The sequence below is a fragment of the Pelodiscus sinensis genome, chromosome 5 (genome assembly GCF_052426305.1).
Source record: "Pelodiscus sinensis isolate ZL-2025 chromosome 5, ASM5242630v1, whole genome shotgun sequence".
In the NCBI taxonomy this organism is placed as follows: Eukaryota; Metazoa; Chordata; order Testudines; family Trionychidae; genus Pelodiscus; species Pelodiscus sinensis.
In genome coordinates this window covers 48,199,469-48,222,263 of record NC_143056.1, presented here as the reverse complement: position 1 = coordinate 48,222,263, position 22,795 = coordinate 48,199,469, and the positions used below count along the sequence as shown (strand labels likewise).

Below are 22,795 nucleotides of genomic sequence, written 5' to 3'. Positions count from 1 at the left end.
GGCTCACAGGGCAACCAATGTAATTGCAGTTTAAGCTACTGAAATCAGCAGATATTACAATACACACAGGAGTGAGATATGTTGAATAAGAAAGTGCTTTTTTTACATAATCACTTTCAGAGTTGAACTGTAAATTATCTATTTTAAAAATATCATATTAGTGGGAATGAAAATGACAACTACATCATATTTTGGGTGGGGGAAAACGTGTGTATGTACAGATAACTCAGTAGGTGTGAGGAAGGTTAATAGGGTTTCCTGTTGTCCCTTAACTTTCAAGACAGCTAAAGAAGCTGTCATATCATTGTGGCCAGTGATGTGTTTTATTGTTCCAATGCAGACATTTCAGTGTCAAGTTGCAATGACTTTGCGTGGGATCCATAATGAGACTTAAGTATTGCCATGCTGAGAATTAGAATGCCTTCAGTAGGGATGTAAAATCCTGTTTAATGAGTTAATCATTAAACGTTATGTTTAACTGGTTAACCACTTAAATGGGGTGGGCCTTGCTGTGGCTGGGGGCTACTCCAGATGGGCTAGAGCACCCGTACCTGCGGCATGCTGGGCTGGGCCCAGCACATATTATGTTGTTCCAGCTGTACTGGAGCACCCTTGCCCATGGCACGCTGGGCAGGCCTGCCATGGGTTGGGCTGTTCTGGGCATACTGGAGTACCCCTGCCTGTGGTGTGCTTGGCAGGGGCTTCTCTGGCTAGGCTGGAGCAGTCCCTACCCGTTAACCAGAAAGCATCACCCATTAAGGGTGGAGCTTACCAGTTAACCATTCACATCCCTAGCCTAAAGTCTAGGCACGTAGGAACAACATGGTAATCCATGAGTTAGTTGCATAGGCCCCTCTACAATGTATGGGGACAGTTGGTCACCTAAAAAGTGAAATCCACAAAAGCCAGCACTGGATGGGGAGCAACCTAAGCCACCTGATTGGAAGTGTTAACAACAAGGGTGTGTGATAAATCCCATTTCTCTCTGAGGTAGGTAAGTGCCCAGCTCTGCTTAATGATGCACCATTGGGGAAAAAAGCTGCCTTGAATTAGGGACCTAAATTGTTTCTGCTGGAATAAGCTAATAACATGCCTCACTCCATGCAAACTTACTGAGGGAGTAGTGCTGATTTCCATGCCCACTGTATTATTTTTAGCCCAGTAATTAGTGTAATTGCCTGGGATGTGAAAGGCCTAGATTCAGTTTCCCCCTTGCTGAAAAGAAAGAAAGGATTTGAGCAACCTATCTCCTTTCTCTCCGGAGAGAGTGCTGTAATCAACCAGTGAACTATCAAGGGTTCTGATTTAGAGATAATGTACACTGTCCTATTGAAGCTATTCCAAGGTAGGTAAATAACGAAAGAGTGATTGGAGCAGAGAGACTGGTCCAAAATCTTCCATCTCCTAAAGGGGTGAGCCATAACTACTGGATTGCAGTGTTCTCTCTCTCACTCTCTGGACTGAGGCCTATGCCCCTGTGGATAAATACAGGAGTAGCCATGGGGGGAGGGATAGCTCAGTGGTTTGAGCATTGGCCTGCTAAACCCAGGGAAGTGAGTTCAATCCTTGTGGAGGCCATTTAGGGACTTGGGGCAAAAATTTGTCAGGGATGGTACTTAGTCCTGCTGTGAAGGCAGGGGACTGGACTTGATGACCTTTCAAGGTCCTTTCCAGTTCTAGGAGATAGGTAGTCTCCATTAATTTATTTATTTATATGTGGGCTGTTGCACATCAGGAGGTGTAATGGATGAGGCTTCATGTAATTTCACCTTAGTATAAATGGTTATTTTATTTCTAGCTGCAAATCAGAAAATATCTTTTGGCTGTGGTTCAAAAATGATGACAGAAACCTAACATTTATATTATCTGTATATATTTTATTTTTAGTATTCCAGGAGAGAAATGGAAAGGATACATAACCACCATTACGAATAGGTAAATACAATATTTTATGTAAAAATGTTGATATATCAGTGTGTTTGATTTTTTTTGTTTGTTTGCCATGAACTTTACTTTGATAAAACAAGTAAAAGGACTATTTCAATTATGGTATTTCTGGTTTCTTATTGAAGTAAATTCTTTGATCATAATTTCTGTGACCTGCTTTTTTGTGGGCGTGCAGGAGTCCTCAAACCACTAAGATGGTGCCATGAATCTGCAATTCCTTCCTTAGGAAGACTCTGAATCCAGCAGTGGTCTGTATATGTGTCTGGTAGTGGATTTATTTATTTTTTAGTTAACTTTCAGGCAGAATTCAAAGACAGTTCCAGGAGTCATTCTAACTGGGAGCTAAATAGATCCTGCATCTGAAAGAAAGTCTGGCATACATCTCTAGCAGGAGGAAAAAGCTGTTTTGCTGACCACTCTGGAAAGAAAACAAGTACTGCTCTGTTTGTTTACCAGTATGAGTCGAGAATAGGAGCCAGAGATCCTTACCAAATTTATGTTGTTTAAAGTAAAGTAAATTTGTCCCTGTGTTAGGGATGTAAAGGACTAGTCGACTATCCTATAAGCAAATGCTTATCAGATAGTCGACTGGATAGTTGACTAGTTGCTTCCCCCCCACCGCCTCTATCAGATAGAGGTAGGAAGATAGGGTTAAGAGAGAGGTACTTAAAAGTGGGAGCGACGCACAGAGCCCCGGGTCTGCTGCTCCGTGCAGTGCTGCCTCTTTGACTGCTGTGGGGAGCCCAAGCTTTGAAATGTACAAGAGTCCCCAGCGGGAGCGCTTGTGCATTTCAAAGAAGAAGCGCAGCATGGAGCCTGGGGCAAGTGTGGGGCTCTGTAGGGCTCTTGTCCATTTCAAAGCAGAAGCAGTCGTGTGGACCCTGGAGTCAGCGAGACTTCCCACTGGCCCTGGGCTCCTAGTACCGTTCCAACTTTGAAATACAGAAGAGCTCCCCCTGGGGCACTTGTACATTTCAAAGGCAGAATGCGGAAGTGCTTATCTACTAGTCTAGTATGGAAATTCCATTGACTTGACCAGCAAATTAATCGCTTGACCAGCAAATTAATCACAACTTAATATCCCTACTCTGGGCAATTGCTCAGAACCTGGCTCTATCACAGAGGTTTGCACTTCCAAAAAAGTTACTTTTCCATATGGACAAAAACAAGGAATAGCAAAGTATTTGCCTTCATGGACAATTTAAATAGTTCTACAAACCATAATATACAAATATTTGTAACTTTGTGAATTTGTCTTACATATTTTCAGTCTAATTTGAAGGCCAAATTTGTTTTTCATATGTATTGGCGACTGAAAATGTCTCAGAGATAAGATCATGTTTGAATTATATGCTCCTTAGAGTTTCTTATAAAAATAGAGTGTACAAGTGCTGATTTAAAAATTTCTCTTTGCTTTTTTGAAGCATGAGTATACATTGCATTTGCTTATATTGAAATCAGTGTGGGGAAACATTGACTACTGTGGGAGCAGGAGTGGGCTGCTGTAAAATTTGATTAGCAGCATACTAGCTGCTTGTTTTCTTCCTGCTCCAGCTTCCTGGATCTTGTAGCTGCTTCTAGTCCTGATAGTCAGGAGCTTCAGACTTAGAACTCTTGACTATTAATTTTTCTTTGAGTTAGAAAGGCTGTTTGATGTCCCAAGGACAGTTATGGAAAATTCGAATGCTTTTCTATTTAAGGATTCCACTGGGCAGTTGTTTTGCTACTAGATCCAAACATCATCTTGACAAGTCTGGGATTATCATTACCATTCCAGAAAATAATTGAACAGTGCACCTAGCTGTCAAGGAATGGTGTGTGTGTGTGTGTGTGTGTGTGTGTGTGTGTGTGTGTGTGTGTGTGTGTGTGTGTGTGAATGTTCTTTCTTAAACCAGGGAGAGGTGTGATCTGCTTTCATTCCAGAGGGGAATGTGTGATATTTTTATTCTTCAGGAACCGACATGCAATTATATGCTAAAAACAATGCTATCCTGAGTAGTTACTGAAATTTACCTGATAGGTGGTGGTTTGCTTGGTTATACTGCTATTGACACACCTACTCTGAAATGAGCCACAACCTCTCTGTTTTTATAATACACTTGACAGTATTGTAGCTGCTTTTCTGACTATTTAAGAAAGTCCCTCTTTCCCGTCCCCCCCCCCCACTTTATTATGGCTTCTAGGTGAATGTTGAGAATTTTGCATCATGTATGCATAGTAAGAATCATCAGAGATTACAAAACTTGAAATTAAATTTTATGGTAGCCTTTGGAAGAGAAATTCAGAAGTTCAATAGAAGGACCCAATTGTGCAAAGTGTTGAGTGCTTTTAATTCCCAGTGGCTTCAAATGGAAGTTGAGGACACTCAGCAAGCTTTTACTCCTGGGGATAAAATGTTATAAATTTGTTAAACAAAGCATAACATATGACTTGACTTTATTCTGTGATTAGATCTTTATAAATACTGGCAAAAGATTCAAAGTTTAAATGTGCCAGTTGTAATAAAGTTTGTAAATGTCAAGCTTAATAATTATGGTGGAGTCTAAGGATGTTAAATTGCGATTATCTGGCTAATCGTGTAGTCGATACAATTTGTATCGATTTGTATTGACTACATGATTAGTCGATAAGGACAACTCTGCATAGCCACAGCACGGGTAGCTGCTGGAGCTGGGTTGAGCCAGGACTGTGGGAGCCACCCATGCTGCGGGCTCTTACTACGTTTAACATGAAGAGGTGCAGCATCCTGGACCAGTGCAAGCTGGGACAGTTTGATCCTGGCTCGTGCCAAGTGCTGCAGCCCCTGTTCCTGGCGGTCAGGGCTGGCTGCAGCCAGGGGCTGCTGCCAGAGCAGCTCCTGCACGTGGCCAGCTCAGGACACTGAACAGGGGCTGCAGCTGGAGCAGCCTCCCAACTGACTTTTGAGCTGGCTCCCCCCAGCACCATATCCTGCCCCCACCTTGCTGCCTCTCATATAGAGGCAGTAAGCCGGGGGGGGGGGCGGGGAAAGGGAGGAGGGGGAGAAGTGCATAATCGAATACTCCACTCGACTATCCAATAAGCTTATGCTTATCGGGTAGTTGAGTAGTCAACTACTGTCTGACATAGAGTGGAGTCTCAGTAATGTCTGAGGTCTTTCTTGTGTGTTCTTAACTAATTCTCAGTACAACAGGCAGAAATTAGAATAATTTAAAAAACAACAAATAGTCTAGTAGCACCTTACAGATTAACAAAACATGTAGATGGTATCATGAGCTTTCGTGGGCACAGCCCACTTCTTCGGATGACTGGAGTATTAGAAGTCCAGATCCAGGAATAAATAAGAGAAAAGGGGGGCGGGAGGAGGGGGAAAAAAACAGAGAGGGGGAAAAAAAGAGAGATACAGTGAGTAGATGGTTCAGGTAGTTACAAGAGGCTGATAAGAACCAATTAGCACCTCCATTGGTTGGTTAACTCATTAAGCTGTGGAAGGTAGTGTTTGAGCTTGAAACAATGTGGAATTGGCCTGAAACAATACAGTGACTTGGACTCATTAATGGATCTCCAAGTCACCATATTGTATCAGGCCAATTCCAGAAGCCAAATACACAGGGAAGGATTGAAACTTAACTTCACTTACAAGTGCAAATGGTATGAACAGGGATATCGACCAGCTCGCACACTACCTTCCACATCCTAATGACTTAACCAACCAACCAACCAACCAACCAAATAATGGAGATGCTAATTAGTTCTTATCAGCCTCTTGTAACTACTTGAACCATCTACTCTCTCTTTTTCCCCTCCTCCCACCCCACCTTTCCCTTATTCATTCTTGGATCTAGACTTCTAATACTCCAGTCATCTGAAGAAGAGGGTTGCCCCCACGAGAGCTCACAATACCATCTACATGTTTTGTTAGTCTTTAAGTTGCTACTAGTCTATTTGTTGTTTTTTAAGTTTTTCCTGCTATAGACTAACTTGGCTACCCCTCTGAAGCTTTAGAAATTGGAATAACATTGTTAAAACTCCACAGTTTATCAGGAGTTTAAGATTACTGAAGTAGTCAGACTTCTGATTAATGCAAATATGTGGCCGAGGTCTGTGAAAGCAGCCAGTGTGTTAAGCATCTGGATTGTACTAAAAGTGACACATTGTTAGTGAGTTAAGTCAGCAAATACACTGTCTGCACTTTATGCAATCTTGGAATTTCCTTTTGCTTGTGGTCTGTGTTTGGGCAAAAAGTCAGGTTGTTGTCCCAATTAAGTGTTTTTATAGTCGTGTTTGGGTAAGAAATATACGTCACCTCACGCAGTTTTTTTCTGTGCAAAAATCAGGGGAGAATGAGTGTAATGTGAATTTTCTTAACATTTAAAACACAAAATCTAAGGCAGTGTTTTAGAATAATGCATTTTAGAATTTCACCAGTAGATTGATGGGGAAAAAAAAGGTCCCTTCTTCAGTTCAAAGCATGTGCAGCTGGATGAATGCAAGCCCCTGAATGGAGTGTCATTGAGGGAACATGTTGAAATACCAGCATTATGCTTTGCATCTGTGAAAAGACCCACGTGAGAGGAGGCAAGGAAAAATCTTTTAGTATGGTAGCTCGGAACAGCCAAAGAACTGTTGAGGATAAATTATGTTTTATTTATGTTCTGTCTACTGGACAAGCTGCTGACTTGCACTGAAAAATCCTGGATACAGTGATTGGCATGTGCAGTCAGAGGATTAGGATGAAAACAGGTCTGCTCCCTCATATTTTTTGTAAAATCTCTCAAAGTTTTCATAGAGAACCCAAATATTATTAGTTTAGCCCCTTTTCCCCAAACTGTACTAATGTGCCTACCTAGCCAAGCAGTACTACAGAGGGAATTAAGCAAAATATGACACATTGTTTCTTTATCCTCTGCTACTTTTTACCCCCCTCCCCTCCCAAACAAAAATCTGTTGTAATTTTCATCACAATAAAACACATAAATTAGGCGGTTCACTCAGGAATTTTAAACATATTGAATCTAGGGGTGTGAAAGGTTGACTGGTTAACCAGGAAGCATCACCCTTAATGGGTGATGCTTGCTCTTTCCGGTTAACCAGTGGGACGCTGGAGCAGCTCCCCGCCCACTATGGGCAGGGGGACTGCTTCAGCTCGGCAGGGCCCTGAGCAGACACGGGTGTCTGTGGTGGGCCCGCCATGTTGCGGACAGGGGCTGCTCCAATCCAGCCATGGCAGGGGGCAGGGCTGGACTCTATCTCAGGTGGTATAGAGTGCCCTCCCCTTTGGTTAACTGGTTAAACTTCACATTTAACCAGTTAACCAATTACACAGGATTTTACATCCCTGCTGTGGAAGGGACAGGCTTTGGCAGGGGAGAGGCATCAGGAAAAAGCTCCAGCAGAGGGAGGCAGCAAGACACTATTCAGTGTAGCATTGTAGATGTAGGAGGCACTGTTTAAGCTGTGAAGTTCCCATTTTGCTACTTACACCCCACTAAACTAAATCAATATGTTGAGACAATAAACATATCAATAGCCAGGTCAATATACACTATTCATATGTTATTTCTGAGAAACTCCAAGTCCATTAGAGAGATATCATATAAAGCGTGTTCCAGCCACAGAATCCTAGGGTAAGAAAGGATCACAAGAATCATCTACTCTAACCCTTGGCCAAGATGCTGGATCTGTTGTGTTTAAATCATCTAAGACAGATAGGTATCCATCTTCCTTTTGAAAACCTTTAGTGAAGGAGCTTTCACAGCCTCCTTAACATAGCAGTTTGTTCCAATGTTCTACTGTTGTTACAGTTAGGAATTTTTTCATTAGATTTAATCTACATCTGCTATGCTGTCGTTTGAATCCATTGCTTCTCATGCTGCCCTCCATGTCAAGAGAGAACTTTTCTCCTTCTTTTTGTGGTGGACTTTTAAGTATTATGTTCTTGTCATGTTATTGGATTCTAAAGATCACTGTTCACCCATGGGTGGGGGGATGTTTGCCCCAAAAGTCTATACAAAGGGGGCCATGTGAGGTGTCTACTGATTCTGATGTTCTGTGTTCTATGTTCTACTGATTCTGTACATGCTATTCATGTACTTGTATAATATCTTTATGTGGAGTTATAAATATGTACTGTGTTGATGCTGGAAAATTCTCTGTCTGAGACAGAGCAATGGGCAAAGAATTTTCAGCCAATGGCTATGTTCATTAGCAAGGAGACAATGAATCTCTAGGTGCCAATACACACCTGAGGAATGTGACTGATACCTGCAAACCAGCTGGGGTATAATGGCTGCCAGCATGTGAAACAGAGAGAGGTCACTCGACCATGTGACCTGCTCTGGCCAGCAGGATGCCAGGAGAGGTATATAAGTGCCATGTGGCACCCTCTATCTTGTCTTCAGTTCAGCTCCTGATCCCAGATGCAGCCTTGCAGGGAACAATGAGCCGGAAAGAACCGTGGACCCATCCTGACATAGGCTGTACACCAGAGACTTATAAGCAGTGCTCGACAAATAATGCAATCTACTCTCCTATGGCAAGTAGATTGCAACCCGGAAGAGCTGGGTTTGGGTGATCTGCGCATGCAGATCACCGGACAGTGCGGCTGGCGAGTGGGGCTCACCACGGTTCGGCAAGCCCTGCTTATAAGATAGCAGTTTATAACATCTCTGCTAAGAGCCTGCATTGAGATCTTGGTGATTTGATGCATGTAATGTATTTTCTTTAACAAGCTTACTTTCATGCTTTTCTTTCCTTTAGTAATAAACCTTTAGATTTTAGATTCTAAACAATTTGCTCAGCGTGATCTTGTGGGTAAGATCCAGAATGTAAATTGACTGGGACCTGTGGCTGATTTCTTGGGACAGGAAGAACCCATTCGGGGTAGGTGAGATTGGGTTCTATAACTTCTCACCTGTGTGTTAGGCCCGGGGCTGATTGGGTCACAGGAAGAGCTGGGGTGACAGAGGGGTTTTGCTCATGAGGCTTCTGGATGGCCAGATTGGCAGCTGAAGCACTCGGTGTGACTGGTTTGTGGCCTATTTGGGAAGGTCTCCAGTCTGGGGCCATAAGGAGCCCTGAGTTTGAGCAATTGAGCAATTCGCCCTGAGCGGACGCCCTCAGCTGTGCCCAGACCCAGCCCGGTCTGTCACAGTTCCCACCTTAATGGCCTCTTTTTCAAACTAGCCATACCCAGTTCCTTCAGCCTTTGCTAATACGGCTTATACTCCATCCCTTTTATCATCTTTGTTGTTCACCTCTGTATCCTTTCCAGTTTCTCCACATCCTTTCTATACATCCCATCCTTATTCCACAGTTAAAAGCTAGAACAGTGGGGAAAGACTATGTCAGAAGGAAAGTCAACATGGAAAGGCTCCTGCAACTCCTTGCTGCTGGGCCTTTTCATGATGCATGTTTGCCATCAGACTTTTACTGTAGTGTGTAGCTACCTGTCTCTTGCTGTGGCACAGTTACATGTATAGTGCCTGTCCTCTAAACGCCACAAGAAGTGCACACAGCCTCTGAGGATGAAATGGGAAGAAGAATGGGAGACTGAGGAAAGAAGTCTTAGGTCTTTTAAAATGAGTTAATGCAGTGCACTTACTGACAGCTCAGAATATTTTATAGTCTGATCAGTATCAGGTAAATGCATACAAATACAGTTTCTACCATCTCTTCTTCACAGAAATTGAGCTCAATTCTTCTCTGATTAATAGTGATGTAAAGCCAGAATAACCACAGGTGAAAGTAAGCAGGTGTGCCCAGGTGTGCAGCTCTAGCAAGAGCTGGCTGAGCTGTGGCAAAAGCCATCAGGGAGCTATTTAAAGAGCTGGCAGAGACCCAGGTTGTAATAAGATAGTACCTGTAAGAAATTTTAAATTACTTTCACCACTGAGAATAACTACTTAAATGTATGGAGTAACTGGATTTTTCCCAGTAAAAATTGGGCCCACTAAAAATAAGCTATATATTTTAAGGATGTTATATTGCAATTATCTGGCTCATCATGTAGTCAATACAATTTGTATTGACTGCATGATTAATCGGTAAGGGCCTTTCTGCAGAGCCACAGGCAGTGGAAGTAACTCCAGGAGCTGGCTCAAGCTGGGACTGAGCAGTCCTGGCTCATGATGACTCCAGGAGCCACCTGCACTGTGTCTGCATTTTAAATGTAATAAGAGTTGCTAGGGAGGCTCTGTCCATGGGAGGGCCAGCCTCTGCTATCCCTACCCCCGCTGCCTTTGATAGAGGCAGTGGGGGACAGGTGGCACGACAGAGATAGTGCTGGTAGGAACTGGCTTTTAAGCTGGCTCCCCCAGCACCAGCTCCTCTTCCTCCCCCCACCACGCTGCCCCTCATAGAGGAAACAAAAGTGGGGAGGAAAGCAAGTAATCAATATGCCAGTTGACTACCCAATAAGCTCATGCTTATCGACATCCCTAATATATTTACATAAATGTAGACTTTGTGTCATGTGATTCAATTTATTTTAGATCCAAGGGAAACCAGGACACTCAAGGGATACTTAACCACTTTCTTACTTATTGCAAGCTTTAAGCAGTCACGTTTTACAAGCCTTAAAAACAATTACAATAAATTCGAAAGCAATTAATACAGCATAAAGCAATACAAAAGCAATTAATAGAAAATCTACTATAGACCTAGGTCACTTACACTTCACCCGTATGCTACCTACAATACCACGCAGGAGGTAGTGGTTCCTTTTCTTCCCACACAATGGAACGCCATGCACTGGGTCGCCGGTGTGAAGAGCCTATTTACTTCTAATTACATTGAACAGGACCTGGGGTCAGTCCTTGCCCATTTTCTGCCATCGATTGTTCTTACTAAGCTCATTTTATAGCAAAGTGAGACTTGGTTGTTCTAATACTATTTATCAATTGGTTATGTATTGTGTAGGATGCCCAATACCCTACTTAGGGTACATCCTACTGCCCAACTGTGTAGTTGACAGTTTTATGACTGCATCTGTAATTTTTGCTTATCAGAAACAGAAGTACCAGTACAAGGTTGCTTGTTGTGTGTTTTTGACGTGGTCTCGTGTACCATGCTTAATCTGCATTGTTATTCAAAACATTCCTGCCTCCCAAACCTTGCCTGCGTACTTATGTGCATCAGACTTGAGAGAGGCCTGGGTTTTGCTTTTTAGAGATCTGCACTGTGGACAAGGCAGACATCACCATTTATTGCCAAGGCAGGGTAGTCTAGGCTCCCCCACACTTTGGAAGTAGTACAGGCTGGGATGGGTAAAATATCAAGCTACTTAACAGTTGCTTTAAACAAATTTAGGCTCTTTCTGTAGTTGCCTTTGTAGTATCTGATCATCTCATTTTTAATTAATTTTTATTTTTTAAACATACCTATGAGTCCGGGAAGTACTATTATCATCTGTATTATGGATGGGGACCACTGAGATACAGAGGGACAAACTATATTTTTCATGGTAATGCAGGAAGCTTGTGGTAGTGCTCGTAGCTGAAATTAGTTAGTCCAGTGATTACAGCCCTATCTTTCTTCTGTTCATGATAGGAACTCTGGCACAAAAGTTGATCCCTAAATGCCCCCAAGAATCTGCTCTGGAACCCATTGAAATCAGTTGGAGCATTTCCATATGTTTTAGATCTGGGCCCAAATGGTTGCAAGTCATTTTCTGATGACTTATTTATTTTTGTTTGCACCGAAAAAGGTATGCATAGTCATTTAATAAATGGAAATGAATTTTAACTTATGGAAATGCTCCAACTGACTTCAGTGGGTCACATATCTTATAATAGTAAGATATGTGATTCTTATTCATATATCTTTGTGGTTTTATTACTGTTACAGTGGAAAATGTCCGGTTTGTAACCAACACCTGGAAACCATTCATTTGAATGAAGAAGAATACAATATACTCAAGGCAAAAATAATAAAAGATGTGATCCAGGGAACTGATGTATTCAGGAAGACTACTCCTCAGGTAGGTCTCAAGGGCTTTCAGGTTAATTGACTGGAGAGTCATAAGTAACTAATGTTTAATAGTTTTAAGACCTCTAATTTATTTTTTCAACTCTTAATTTTATATTAAGGAATTTTTGAAAAGTTGTGATGCTAACATTATAAATCTTCAATGATTTATAGTAAAATGTATTAGAAAATTCATGTTAACATTGTGCTTATCTTCTTGGTTTGTTCTTAATCTCACTCATCATGGCTATATTCTTCAATTCCTTTAGTATCTCTTTAATTTTTGTCCTAATTAATACAAATATTTGTGAGTTTCCAATATTTTGCCTATATTTTTTCCACAATTTAATTAGTGAGTCCAAGTGCTGAAGTCTCTGTTCCTCTCTTCACTCTCATCTGCATAATTGGTAATTCAAGAAGAGGATATGTGGCCTGGAAGATTGCATTTTTAGTAGTAAATGTTTATAGATGTCAACTTCCCTCCCCCATCCCCCACCAAAAAAAAAACCAATGGAGAAACATTAGATGATTCATAACTGAAATTTTCACAGGGAAGTTAAAAAATACCTAGGTTGCCCATGCAAAAATCTGGAAGTCTCATTAAATATTGTTTAATTTCTGAAGCTTATATTTATTAAATCTTGAATGCTAGATTTTTCAATAGTGCAATAGTTTGTCAAAATTAGAAAAGATATTTGAAAATAAATATATTACTTATCAAAAATCACAAAAAATGAACACTAGCTTTGTAGTCCTAAACAAACATATGCTATGGTAATATAATATCTGTAGTGGGAACATCTATCTTTGAATAGGAACCAGTGCATACAACTGAGTTAAAAATGGTACAGTGTGGATAAAATCATGATCAAATGCTCTTCTTATGTTGTCTCTTTTGGCTTTGCTTTGCCAGCCCTTACTTTTCATTATGGGTATGTCTACACCACAGAGTTTTGTCAGAAAAACGGCTGTTTTTCTGATTAAACCTGAGTTACGTCAGAAAAGAGGGATTTTTGTGGTATTGGTATTCCTCATTCTACAAGGACGAAGCCTGTTTGCGAAAGAGTTCTTTTGCAAAAAGGAGCGTGTGGACGGGGAGGACGGCTTTTTTGAGGAAGAAGAGGCCTGCAGGAAAAAGAACAGGTGCCCTCGTGGCCACTCCATGCAAACTAATCACAACTGTGTAGTTCCCGTCTCCTGGCCCCTCTTAAAGCTGCAGACACCATGAACAAGCCTTGTGGCAGGAAGTTGGACAGAGAGCAGCACCCTGACCACGTGGCTCTCCCTGCCACAGCCATGTCCGCCCCTGAAGCCCCCTGCAGGGAGCAGCCCCAGGGGTCTGAGGACCCACCCCAGGGGGACCAAGAAGCACCCCACCATGGTCAGGCCCAGAGATCCAGTCCCTCTTTGAGGTGTGGGGCAAGGAGGAGATGCTGCAGGATCTCCGGGCCAAACAGCAGAATGCTGACATTCATGGCCAGATGGCCGACTCTTGTGGAGTGTGGACACCCACCCCGGATCATGGAACAGGTCCGGAGTAAAGTAAAGGAGCTCCACCAGGGATACGGCTGGGCCTCCGAGCGGAGCTCCCACTCAGGGGCAGGACCCCACACCTGCCCCCACTACAGGGAGCTGCACTGGGTCCTGGGTGCGTCTTCCCCACCTATTCTGGTAGACTCCGGGGTCGAGACCCCCATCATTGTCTGGCTGGAGGTCACACTGAAGGAGGAGCCATTGTCAGCCGGCCATGCCAGAAGAGGAGGAGGAGGAGGAGATGGGCACCGTGACCCTCGAGCTGGTGCAAGGGAGCCAGGACATCTCTCAGGCTCCCTTGGAAGCTTGGGAGGGATCTTTAGGTGAGTGGTCTCACTTTGTCACGCTCACAGGGTGGGGGAGGTGGGTGCACAGGGGTGGAGGGTGACTGTCACGTGGGTTGCTCGGGCTGGACGTTGTGCTGTGGCCTGTGCATGTGCAACCATGTGCTGCATTAGTGTGTGGCACGTGGAGGCAGCAGGCAGCCCCTGAGCATGCCCAGAATCCTGCGCCCAGGCTCTGGGGAGGCCACACACATCCTGCCACAGGACAGGGGGGCCACCTCGGCTGGAAGCAGGCTAGCCACAAGGGCACAGGCGTGAGCCCACACACAGACTGAGGAGTGCTGCACACAGGCATGCCTGCACATCCGAGGCAGCAGCTGCTTCCACACATAGCCCAGCGAGCCGCACCTGTGTATGCGGACGCCAGGGAGGCTCAGGCTGCTCCTGGCTCCTCTGCCACCCATGAGGGGATCCCACTGTGGCCGGACACTTCCCTTGGCTGCTTGTCCATGGGCCAGGGGTGGGTGGGGGTGGGAAGCGAGGAGCCTGGTCCTCTGGGCACATCGGGGCCCCTGTGAGACAGGGTCTGCTATGCAGGCCACACATGGCCTTGCACCCAGGACATCCCCTCCTCTGGGCTGCGGACTGTTGGTCACTACTCAGGGGAGGGCACAGCCTCAGGGACAGTGTCTGCAGGGATGACTGACCGCCTCTACCGCTGCGTGTTCTCCACAGCCGGGACCGAGGGCCGAGCCACACCACTGCAGCCATCTGCCAGAGCCTGGGGGACACGAAGGCATGCCAGCGTCCAAGAAGACCTGATGAGGCAGCATAAAAGTGTACACCAGACCCTGGCGCACAAGGTCTGCGCTGACCTGGAGTAGCAGGAGTACTCCTGGGACCAACTCATGCAGCGGTGTGACACCATGTGTGGCGTCATGTTGCGCTTGGTGGCACACCTGCCTGACACCGCTGCTTCTTGTTTCCACCCTCCTGCCCTCCTGCTATGCCTATTCCCCCTCCGCCTGCTCCCCCTGCTATTCCTCTGCTTCCTCTCCAAGTGATGCCTATGGCCCCTCCCCCTGCTTCTCCGCCAACCCTGACCCCACTCCAGCCCCCCCCCCCTGTCTACATCCCTGTGTACCCTGGACCCTCACAACCCTGATGAGGTCCCCACACCTAAAGTGTGTGCAGAAAGAATGCGCAAGAAGTTTTTTCAGAAGATCTCTTCCAAAAAAAGGTTCTTGCTCAAGAAGTTTGTAGTCTAGACCAGTGTTTCTCAACCAGTGGTACGAGTACCCTTAGGGCAACTCGAGAGAAATCTGGGGGGGTACGTCAAGACAACTGAATTTTTGTTTTAAGTTTTACAGCATTTTATTATTTTTGTACTTTTTACACCCAAAAATTTCATTGCTCACCTGGCTACAATTAAGTTGTTTAAACAAATATGTTGCAATGGTAGGAAAAAAAAATTGTGTCTGAAAACTGTAGGTACTGGGGGTATTTTTTTTTCTTTTTAAGAAAAAGGGGTACTTTATTTAAAAAAAAAAAAAAAAAAAAAGTTGAGAAACACTGGTCTAGCCGTAGTCTGTGTGTTGACTTCTACAAATGAGTAGCCTGGGTACTTTATGGAGTTGAGAGATAAAAGACCACTAGATGGACCCAGTGTCACATCACAGAAATTTATTTGCTGACAATAGACTGATCAAACCATTATGAGAATGCTGCATTTTGCTGCTGCTGGTACCAAAGTTCAGCTTCAACCTCCGTAGCTGATAGGTCTTATGATCTTTAGGGAGTACAGCAGCTCCAGCTTTCTAGGATTCTTTCAGGTGAAGAAGCTGTATTAAACCCAGGAGGGTGGGGCATTATGGGGCCCTTCACTGGAGTGGTATCCCCAGGGGCAGATGACTGTTTTGCGGGGCCCCGGGCAGCATAACTCCGTGGGGCCCCTCCTTTGCCACGGCGCATGCGCCGTGACGTCATGTGCATGCGCGGTGGCACCACGGCGCATGCGTGGGGCTTTTTTAAGCGCGGGGCCCGGGGCAGCCGCCCCGTTCGCCCTGCCCTATATCCGCCCCTGGGTATCCCTGTCTCCACTTGCTCCTTCATTCTTTCTGTCTTTCCTCAGATCACCCCAAACCCTTGCCTTCCCCAGGTACACTTGCAACATCTGAAAGGTCTGGGGAGGCATCCTGATTCCCCACAGTGTACTTATCAGATAGTTTAATGCAGGAGTGGGGAACCTAAGGCCTGGGGGCTGGATGTGGCCCCTGCCTTGCCTAGCTCCCCTTTCTCCAGCATTTGGGTGCCTGAACTGGCACTCCAGCTGCGCTGTCCGCCTCCCATGGGGTAGAGCACACAAAATCTACTAGCCTGGGCCCTCTTAGGCTCTGGTGTGTGAGGGAAATGTGGGGAGTGTCTTTCTCCTCACTTTTGTGCAGTCCCCAACTGATTTTTCTCTGGGTCAGCGGCTCCCAATCCAGAAAAGGTTCCCAATCCCTGGTTTAATGGATGGAGAAGCCATATAACGAGCTAGACTATTACCTCATCTCCTGTAATGGTCTCAGGGATGAGTTCCCCACCACTGTCTTTCTGCCCTCAAGAGGATGGAAGTAGTAGAATTTATCCTAAATCCTGTGTGCTAGCAAGAGCTTCTGGAAGAAGAGTTGAGCTGTTATCTACACACCTGACCCAGCTTCAGCTCTCAGTTCTCCCCTCTCTTCTTCCTGTCCTGGCCTAGCCTCTTGTTATGCAGGTTCTGGGAGAAGCTGGAAGTTCAGTTAACAGCTCAGCTAGGAATTCTGTGCTGTGTTCCAGCAGCATATAAATAGATTGCGAGCCTTCTGTCGTTCTACTCTATAGTACCAAAAGGAAGTCTGATCACTTCCCATGTTTCAGATTTTATACTTCTGTCGATACCATGCACTAGATGGCAACAAGAAGAGTCTAGCTATTTAAGTTTTGCAGTTACCTTACTCACTGTTTCTTCTCTGTTTGGGTATGTCTACACAGCAAAGTTATTTTGAAATAACAGCCTTTATTTAGAAATAACTTTCCTAGCACCTGCACAGCCAAACTGTTTATTTCAAAGTTGGTAATCCTCATTCTACGAGGAATAATGCCAAATTCGAAATAGCTATTTCGAAATAAGTGCTGTGTAGACACTTATTTCAAAATAGGGGGCCTCCAGCCTTTCCAGGGTGCCCTGGTGGCCACTCTGGCCTCAACCAAGAACACTTCTCTCCCTCCCCCTCTCCCCAGAGCCCTTAAAGGGGTAGACTCTGGCGACAGTGCCAATGCCAGTTCAAGGCTTCCAGCCCAGAGCCAGCAGTCACTGCCCTCAAACATGAGCCAGCAAGCCACTGGCAGCCAGCCCTCCACTGCTCCCCAGGAGCAGTCTGCCAGCTCCCAGGAGCCTGGCAGGGCCCGGAGAAGGCGGGCGCATTCCTGGTCCAGGATGGAGATCACAGACCTTATTCAGGTTGGGGGGACACCCCCAACTTCCATGATCTCCACACTAGATGGAGGAATGCGGCCATCTATGGCAGGATAGCTGCCAGCCTGACCTCCAAAGGCCTCATAGACTAATAGACTTTAAGGTCAGAAGGGACCATTATGATCATCTAGTCTGACCCCCTGAACAATGCAGGCTACAGAATCTCAACCACCCTCTCCTAGAATAATCCTCTCACCTATATCTCAGATATTGAAGACCTCAAATGGTTTAAGGACCCCAAGATGCAGTGATCCGTGCCCCATGCTACAGAGGAAAGCGAAAAATCTCCAGGGCGAACCCAGGAGCAGGTTTGCATGACAATCAAGTTGGTCCGGCGAGACCCTGAGCCCTGAGCTTCCCCTCCTCCTTCTTCTCCTTGCTTCCCCCTTCCAGCTCCCTCCTCCTAGATTTCCCCCTCACCTCTCCCACCCTCTCTTCTTCCCTCTCCTGCCTCCTTTCCCCAGTCTCACCAGAGTTTCATTCCCTCCCCCCTCCGAGTTTTGTTAAATAAAGAGAGTTTGGGTTCATGAAAATACGTGTATTTTATTTGACATTAGGAAGGGAGGTTAGGGAGGAGTAAGTGGAAGGACGTGAGGGAGGAATGAGGCACAGGCCCCCAGTGGGGCAGACCAGGGAGGCTCTTGGTGCTCCTCAGGGTAGAAGCTCTCCCACATGGCCTCCTGGATACTGACAGCCCCCCGATGGACCTCCCGGATGGCAGCCTGCAGAAAGTGCAGCCAGGCTCACAGCAACGTGTCCAAGAGAAGCACCAGAGTGCTGAGGGGCAGCTCTGGCTCTATGTTGCTGAGTGCTGTGGTGTCCCGAGTGAGGGCAACCAGAGCATGCAGAGACAAAATGCTTTGCTGTCCCTCATCGAGGTAGACAAGCAAGCAGGGAAACCTGAGAACTGGCTGTCCGGGGGGGTCCCTTTAAGCACAGACCTCAGATAGCCTCAGGGAGCAGCCCCACACAGTAAGTCCTGACCCGGTGCCCTGCTGGAACTGGTTCCGGCCAGCTTTAAATGCGATTCAGAGTCCACTCAGTGTGGACGTGCTATTTCAAAATAGCAAAATGCTATTTTGAAATAGCAAATTGCTATTTCGAAATGCATTTTGTGTGTAGATGCGTTATTTCGAAATAAGCTATTTCAAAATACCACTGTAGTGTAGACATACCCTAAGTGTGCAGAAAAAGCATTAGACTTTTGCAACTCTGAAAACACCTATTGTTTCTGAACCCCATTGGTTAATTATCTTTCTATTTTTCCCATAAAGTTTATCCTTGCTTCAGATTTATTCCAATTTTCAAGATGATCTGACTTCTTTTGGAATTTTATAAGGGACTGCAGAATCTTTTTTTTTTTTTTAATGTAGTGTCAATCGTAACATGGTCAAATGGTTACTGCTGCTCCATAGTATTAAAATTAAAAAAGAATTGGAATGAATTGTTGCATTGTAGCACAAATAATAACACCTATTTTCTAGAGTTCCTTATAGAAATCCTGGTAAATTAATCTGCTATATATTTGAGAGTTTGTCTGTGAATCTGTCTTGTCTGTACATCTGTCTGTTTGTTCAAGAGATACTCTTAAAGGGTAGCTAGGACCACCAAATTTAGTATACAGCTTCCTCTTATCATAACTTAAAGCAACATAAGAGTTTGGTTGTGCCAATAAAATGGGATGTGCCTGGAATGGGATTGCTTCTTATAAAACCAGACAGAATCACCAGGCAGGTGAAAGGGACTACCTGGGGGTGTGCCTCCCCCCAACCACATCTGGGACTGCCTCAGCCCGTAGCCTCCCACCCCCTAGGTGCCCTTTATGGAGGGCAGGGAGAGCTACAGCTCCCCTTCTCCCCCCATTTGTACGGGAATATTGCTGGCTCTTTCCCTTTGTCAGGGAGTGAGGGGAAAGTGCAGGGGCTTTTGTGCATTGTGCTTTTCAAAGATTGAAACGCTGCATGGAGCCTGGTGCCAGAGTTGGACTCTGAGTCCCTTCCTGGACCCCGGCTCCATGTGGCACTTTCACTTCCCAACGGGGACTCCTGTACTTTTCAAAGGTGGAACACTGCCACTGTGCCCCTGCCCCCTTCCGAGGAGCTGGAGCTGGGGATATCCGGCTATTAAGCTGGCTCGCTGTAGCATCCTCTCTTCTCTTACCCCCCCTTGCTGCCTCTTTCTCATAGAGGCAGCAAGTGGGAGGAGCGACTGGTCAACTAGTGTGTCGACTATCCAATTAGTCGCTTACATTGCTACTTCTAATAGGTTTATATTTCTGTAATTCCTTAACTAGCAACGTTAATTTATGAAGTTTGTTTTGGTATGTTGGAGCTGGGAGGTACAATTTTCAGCTTGTGTAGATATACCCATCCAGTCCTGATTCAGCTATCATGTGAAAACCAAAGCTACAGCTGCAGCAGAGTGATGGTCTGGCTGCCCTGAGTATGATCTCATCCAAAACCATATGTACATACTCATGGAGTGAGCCCATTCCAATACGCTGCACTGTATTGTATTATTAGCACACTACAGAGCTAGCACATGTATAGCTGTTGAAACGAGAAATTATATCTTGCAGGTTAGTGTAGTTCAAGTTCATGGCACCCGCTACTCTTTGCTATAAAGGCACCTGTGTTGATCAGAAAGGATAATTTACTGAGAAGGGAGTGAGAAGTAGTGATCCATTATATTTTAGGTTTTGATGCTCCTAAATTTTACACATTAAAGTTTGCTGATTTGTGTTGTGGCTGAAATGTAGTAATAGAAATTCTTATCTACCATCCTGCTGGACACCTTCTTGGAAATCTTACATTGGTTCTGCTGTTTTTTGCTGAGTATGTTCCTAAGACATTTAACGGTAAGCTTTCAAAATGGCGCTGGAAGAATTCTCTGCACAATCCATACCCTCCAACATTTGGAAGAGTACACAGCAAGCTTGTTATGAGTTTCTCCTGGGACCTATCAGGGACATGCAACTAGGGATGAGACTGGTTAACCAGTTAACTATTAAGCATCCCCCTTAAGTGAGTGATGCTTACTGCTTGAAGTTAAATGGCAGCGGCGCTGTAACTAGATATTTTTGTGCCTGGGGCGAAATATCAATTGTGCAGCCCCTCTCCTTAGGTTACTATGTGTCCTGCTCTTGACTTGTGCTTCTTATTATTTCTGCTTATTGCATCTTTGCGCCCCTTATGATGATACATCTGGGGCGAGCGCTCCCCTTGCCTCACCCTTGTTACGGCCCTGCCCGCTGCACCCTGCCTGTGGCGCAGCGTGGTGAGCCTGGCCCAGTTGGAGCAGCTCCCGGTTAACAGGATTAAATGGGATTTTACATCCCTACATGCAACCCCAGAAAACTTTTTAATTATTTAACTAATAAGTAACTTCTTGTACCGTAAGTATCTGGAACAAGAGCTATGAAGTAGTTACAGATGGAAGGTATGCAAATCCTGTTAATAGATGAAGGACATAATACTCACAATGGTGCTAATTTTTCAAAAGATAATTTCATCAGCTTTTAATTATCAGGCTTGTTATCAAACAGCCATGTAGTGGAATGAAGATATATTGTGGATGTGTTTTGGTGGATTGTCCAAATTAAATTTGTGACTTTTTAATTGTCTTTGCAAAATGGACTTTGTGGTGATCTGAAGTGTCCTTTGAATTACAGGGTAGTTGGCAGACTGTGAGACTCTTCATACAGAGTCGGGGCTTTTCTGAAAGGAAATTGTAGTTGAGGAGCTGCAATCTTGGCTTGGATAACTGAGAATTTATGACTGAGAAGTATGATAAACAAGGGGGTTTCCATTGTCCACAGTCTGTCACATTCCTTGTGGCAGCTGCAGTTCAAATTGAAAACAAATCAGCTGAAGTGAAAAAGTAAGGTTTCTTTTTACTTCTTTCACCTTGGAAAATTAGTTCTTTAAAAGTGTGTATGTAAACGTTACCTCCAAAGAATGCTTTATCAACATAAAACAGTTATACAGCTTTTTTGAGATTCAGATAGCTTTACATTAACCTTTAAAATTGCACTTGTTGTCAGTTACTTGGAAGACTTGTTTTACCATAAAAATGTCAGCTCACACAGCAGTATTTTCTTCCTTCAAATAAACAAACCAACCAATCACTGCCCAAACCACTACTATAAATGTGACTAGACTATAATGTGACTAGAATATTGCTGATACAGAGGCAGCAAGGGGGGGAAGCAAGTAGTCGGGTAGTGACTCTACTTGTCACTTACATCCCTATCTGGTACTATTCAGTATTTTCATTAATAATCTGGATAATGGAGTGGAGAGTAAGCTTATAAAATTTGCAGGTGATTCCAAGTTGAAAGGGATCGTAAGCACTTTAGAAAGCAGGATTAAAGACCTTGACAAATTAGTCTGAATTAAGATGAAATTCATTAAATGTAAGTGCAAAGTACATCACTTAGGAAGGAAAAATCAAGTCTACAACTACAAAGTGGGGAATAACCGGCAGAGTAGTTATACTGCTGTACAAGACCATAGGGATAATCGTAAATTGAATATGAACCAACTAGGGATGTAACTGGTTACCCGGCAAGCAGCACCCTTAACAGGAAGAGGGGGCAGACTTTCATGGGATGGAGCAGGCTTGCATGGGGCAGAAGCTGCAGCGAGAGGGGGAGGTTACTGGCTTCTAGCCTGAGAGTCCACGAAGCTGGGAGGTGGCAGCCTTTCTTTCTATGCTGCTTCCACCCAGTACAATCCTGTTGACTCTCAGCCCGCAAGCCTGCACAGCCTGGGAGCTGGCAGCCCTCCCCCCCCCCCCCCCCCCCCTCCTGCTGCTTCCAGTTCTCCCTACCTGACCCTCCATGAGGCTTATGACTCACACGCTGTGTGGGCTGGGAGTCAGCAGCCCCTACCTACGGTGCAGGGGGCCGCTGCAACTCAGCTCTGGTGGGGGGGCGGGCGCTCCAGCCCGGCAGGCTGGAATGGCCTTCCTCTGCCCCTGTTTAATCAGTTAACTGGTTAAACTTAATGTTTAACCAGTTAATGAATTAAATGAGATTTTACATCTCTAAAGCCAATTATGTGATGCCGTTATAAAAACCGCTACCATCATTCTGGAGTATATTAATATAAGCATCATATGTAAGACATGAGAGGTAATTGTCTCATTCTACCCAGCATTGTCGAAGCCTCCTATAGCAGAGGTGGGCAATAATTTTTGATGGGAGGCCATTCCAAGAATTTGGAAAATGGTTGAGGGCCGCACTCTTTCATGATATTAATGGAGGAAGTGTGGCGTCTGGGGTAGGGATGTTAAATTTTGAGTAATTGACTAATCAAATAGTTGATTTGCATTGACTATTCAATTGGTCGATAGAGCACCTTTGCCTTTGAAGTGTAGCCACAGCCCTAAGCTGTGGCTACACTTCAAAGACGAAAGTGCTGTGGAGAGCACTGGGCCAGTGGGACAGTCCCCCACTGGCCTCATGCTCCCCATGGCATTTCGAAGAGGCAGTGCAGCGTGGAGCCTGGGGTCATCTGGGGTATCCTCCACTGATCCCGGGCTCCGTGTGGTGCTGCCACTTTGAAACGACACGCAGAGCCCGGCG

The 22,795-nt window shown here is 44.9% G+C and overlaps 1 protein-coding gene across 3 annotated transcripts in view; it reads left to right on the top strand.

Annotated features, from left to right (window-relative positions):
• Positions 1 to 22,795, top strand: part of PRORP (protein only RNase P catalytic subunit) — a 99,836-nt gene that overhangs the window by 5,144 nt on the left and 71,897 nt on the right. For all 3 annotated transcript variants that reach the window (XM_075926928.2, XM_006117687.5, XM_006117688.5), the window contains exons 3-4: positions 1,888 to 1,935; positions 11,773 to 11,905. In XM_075926928.2, the coding sequence (XP_075783043.2) occupies positions 1,888 to 1,935; positions 11,773 to 11,905 (181 nt within the window). The remainder of the gene's footprint in view (positions 1 to 1,887; positions 1,936 to 11,772; positions 11,906 to 22,795) is intronic.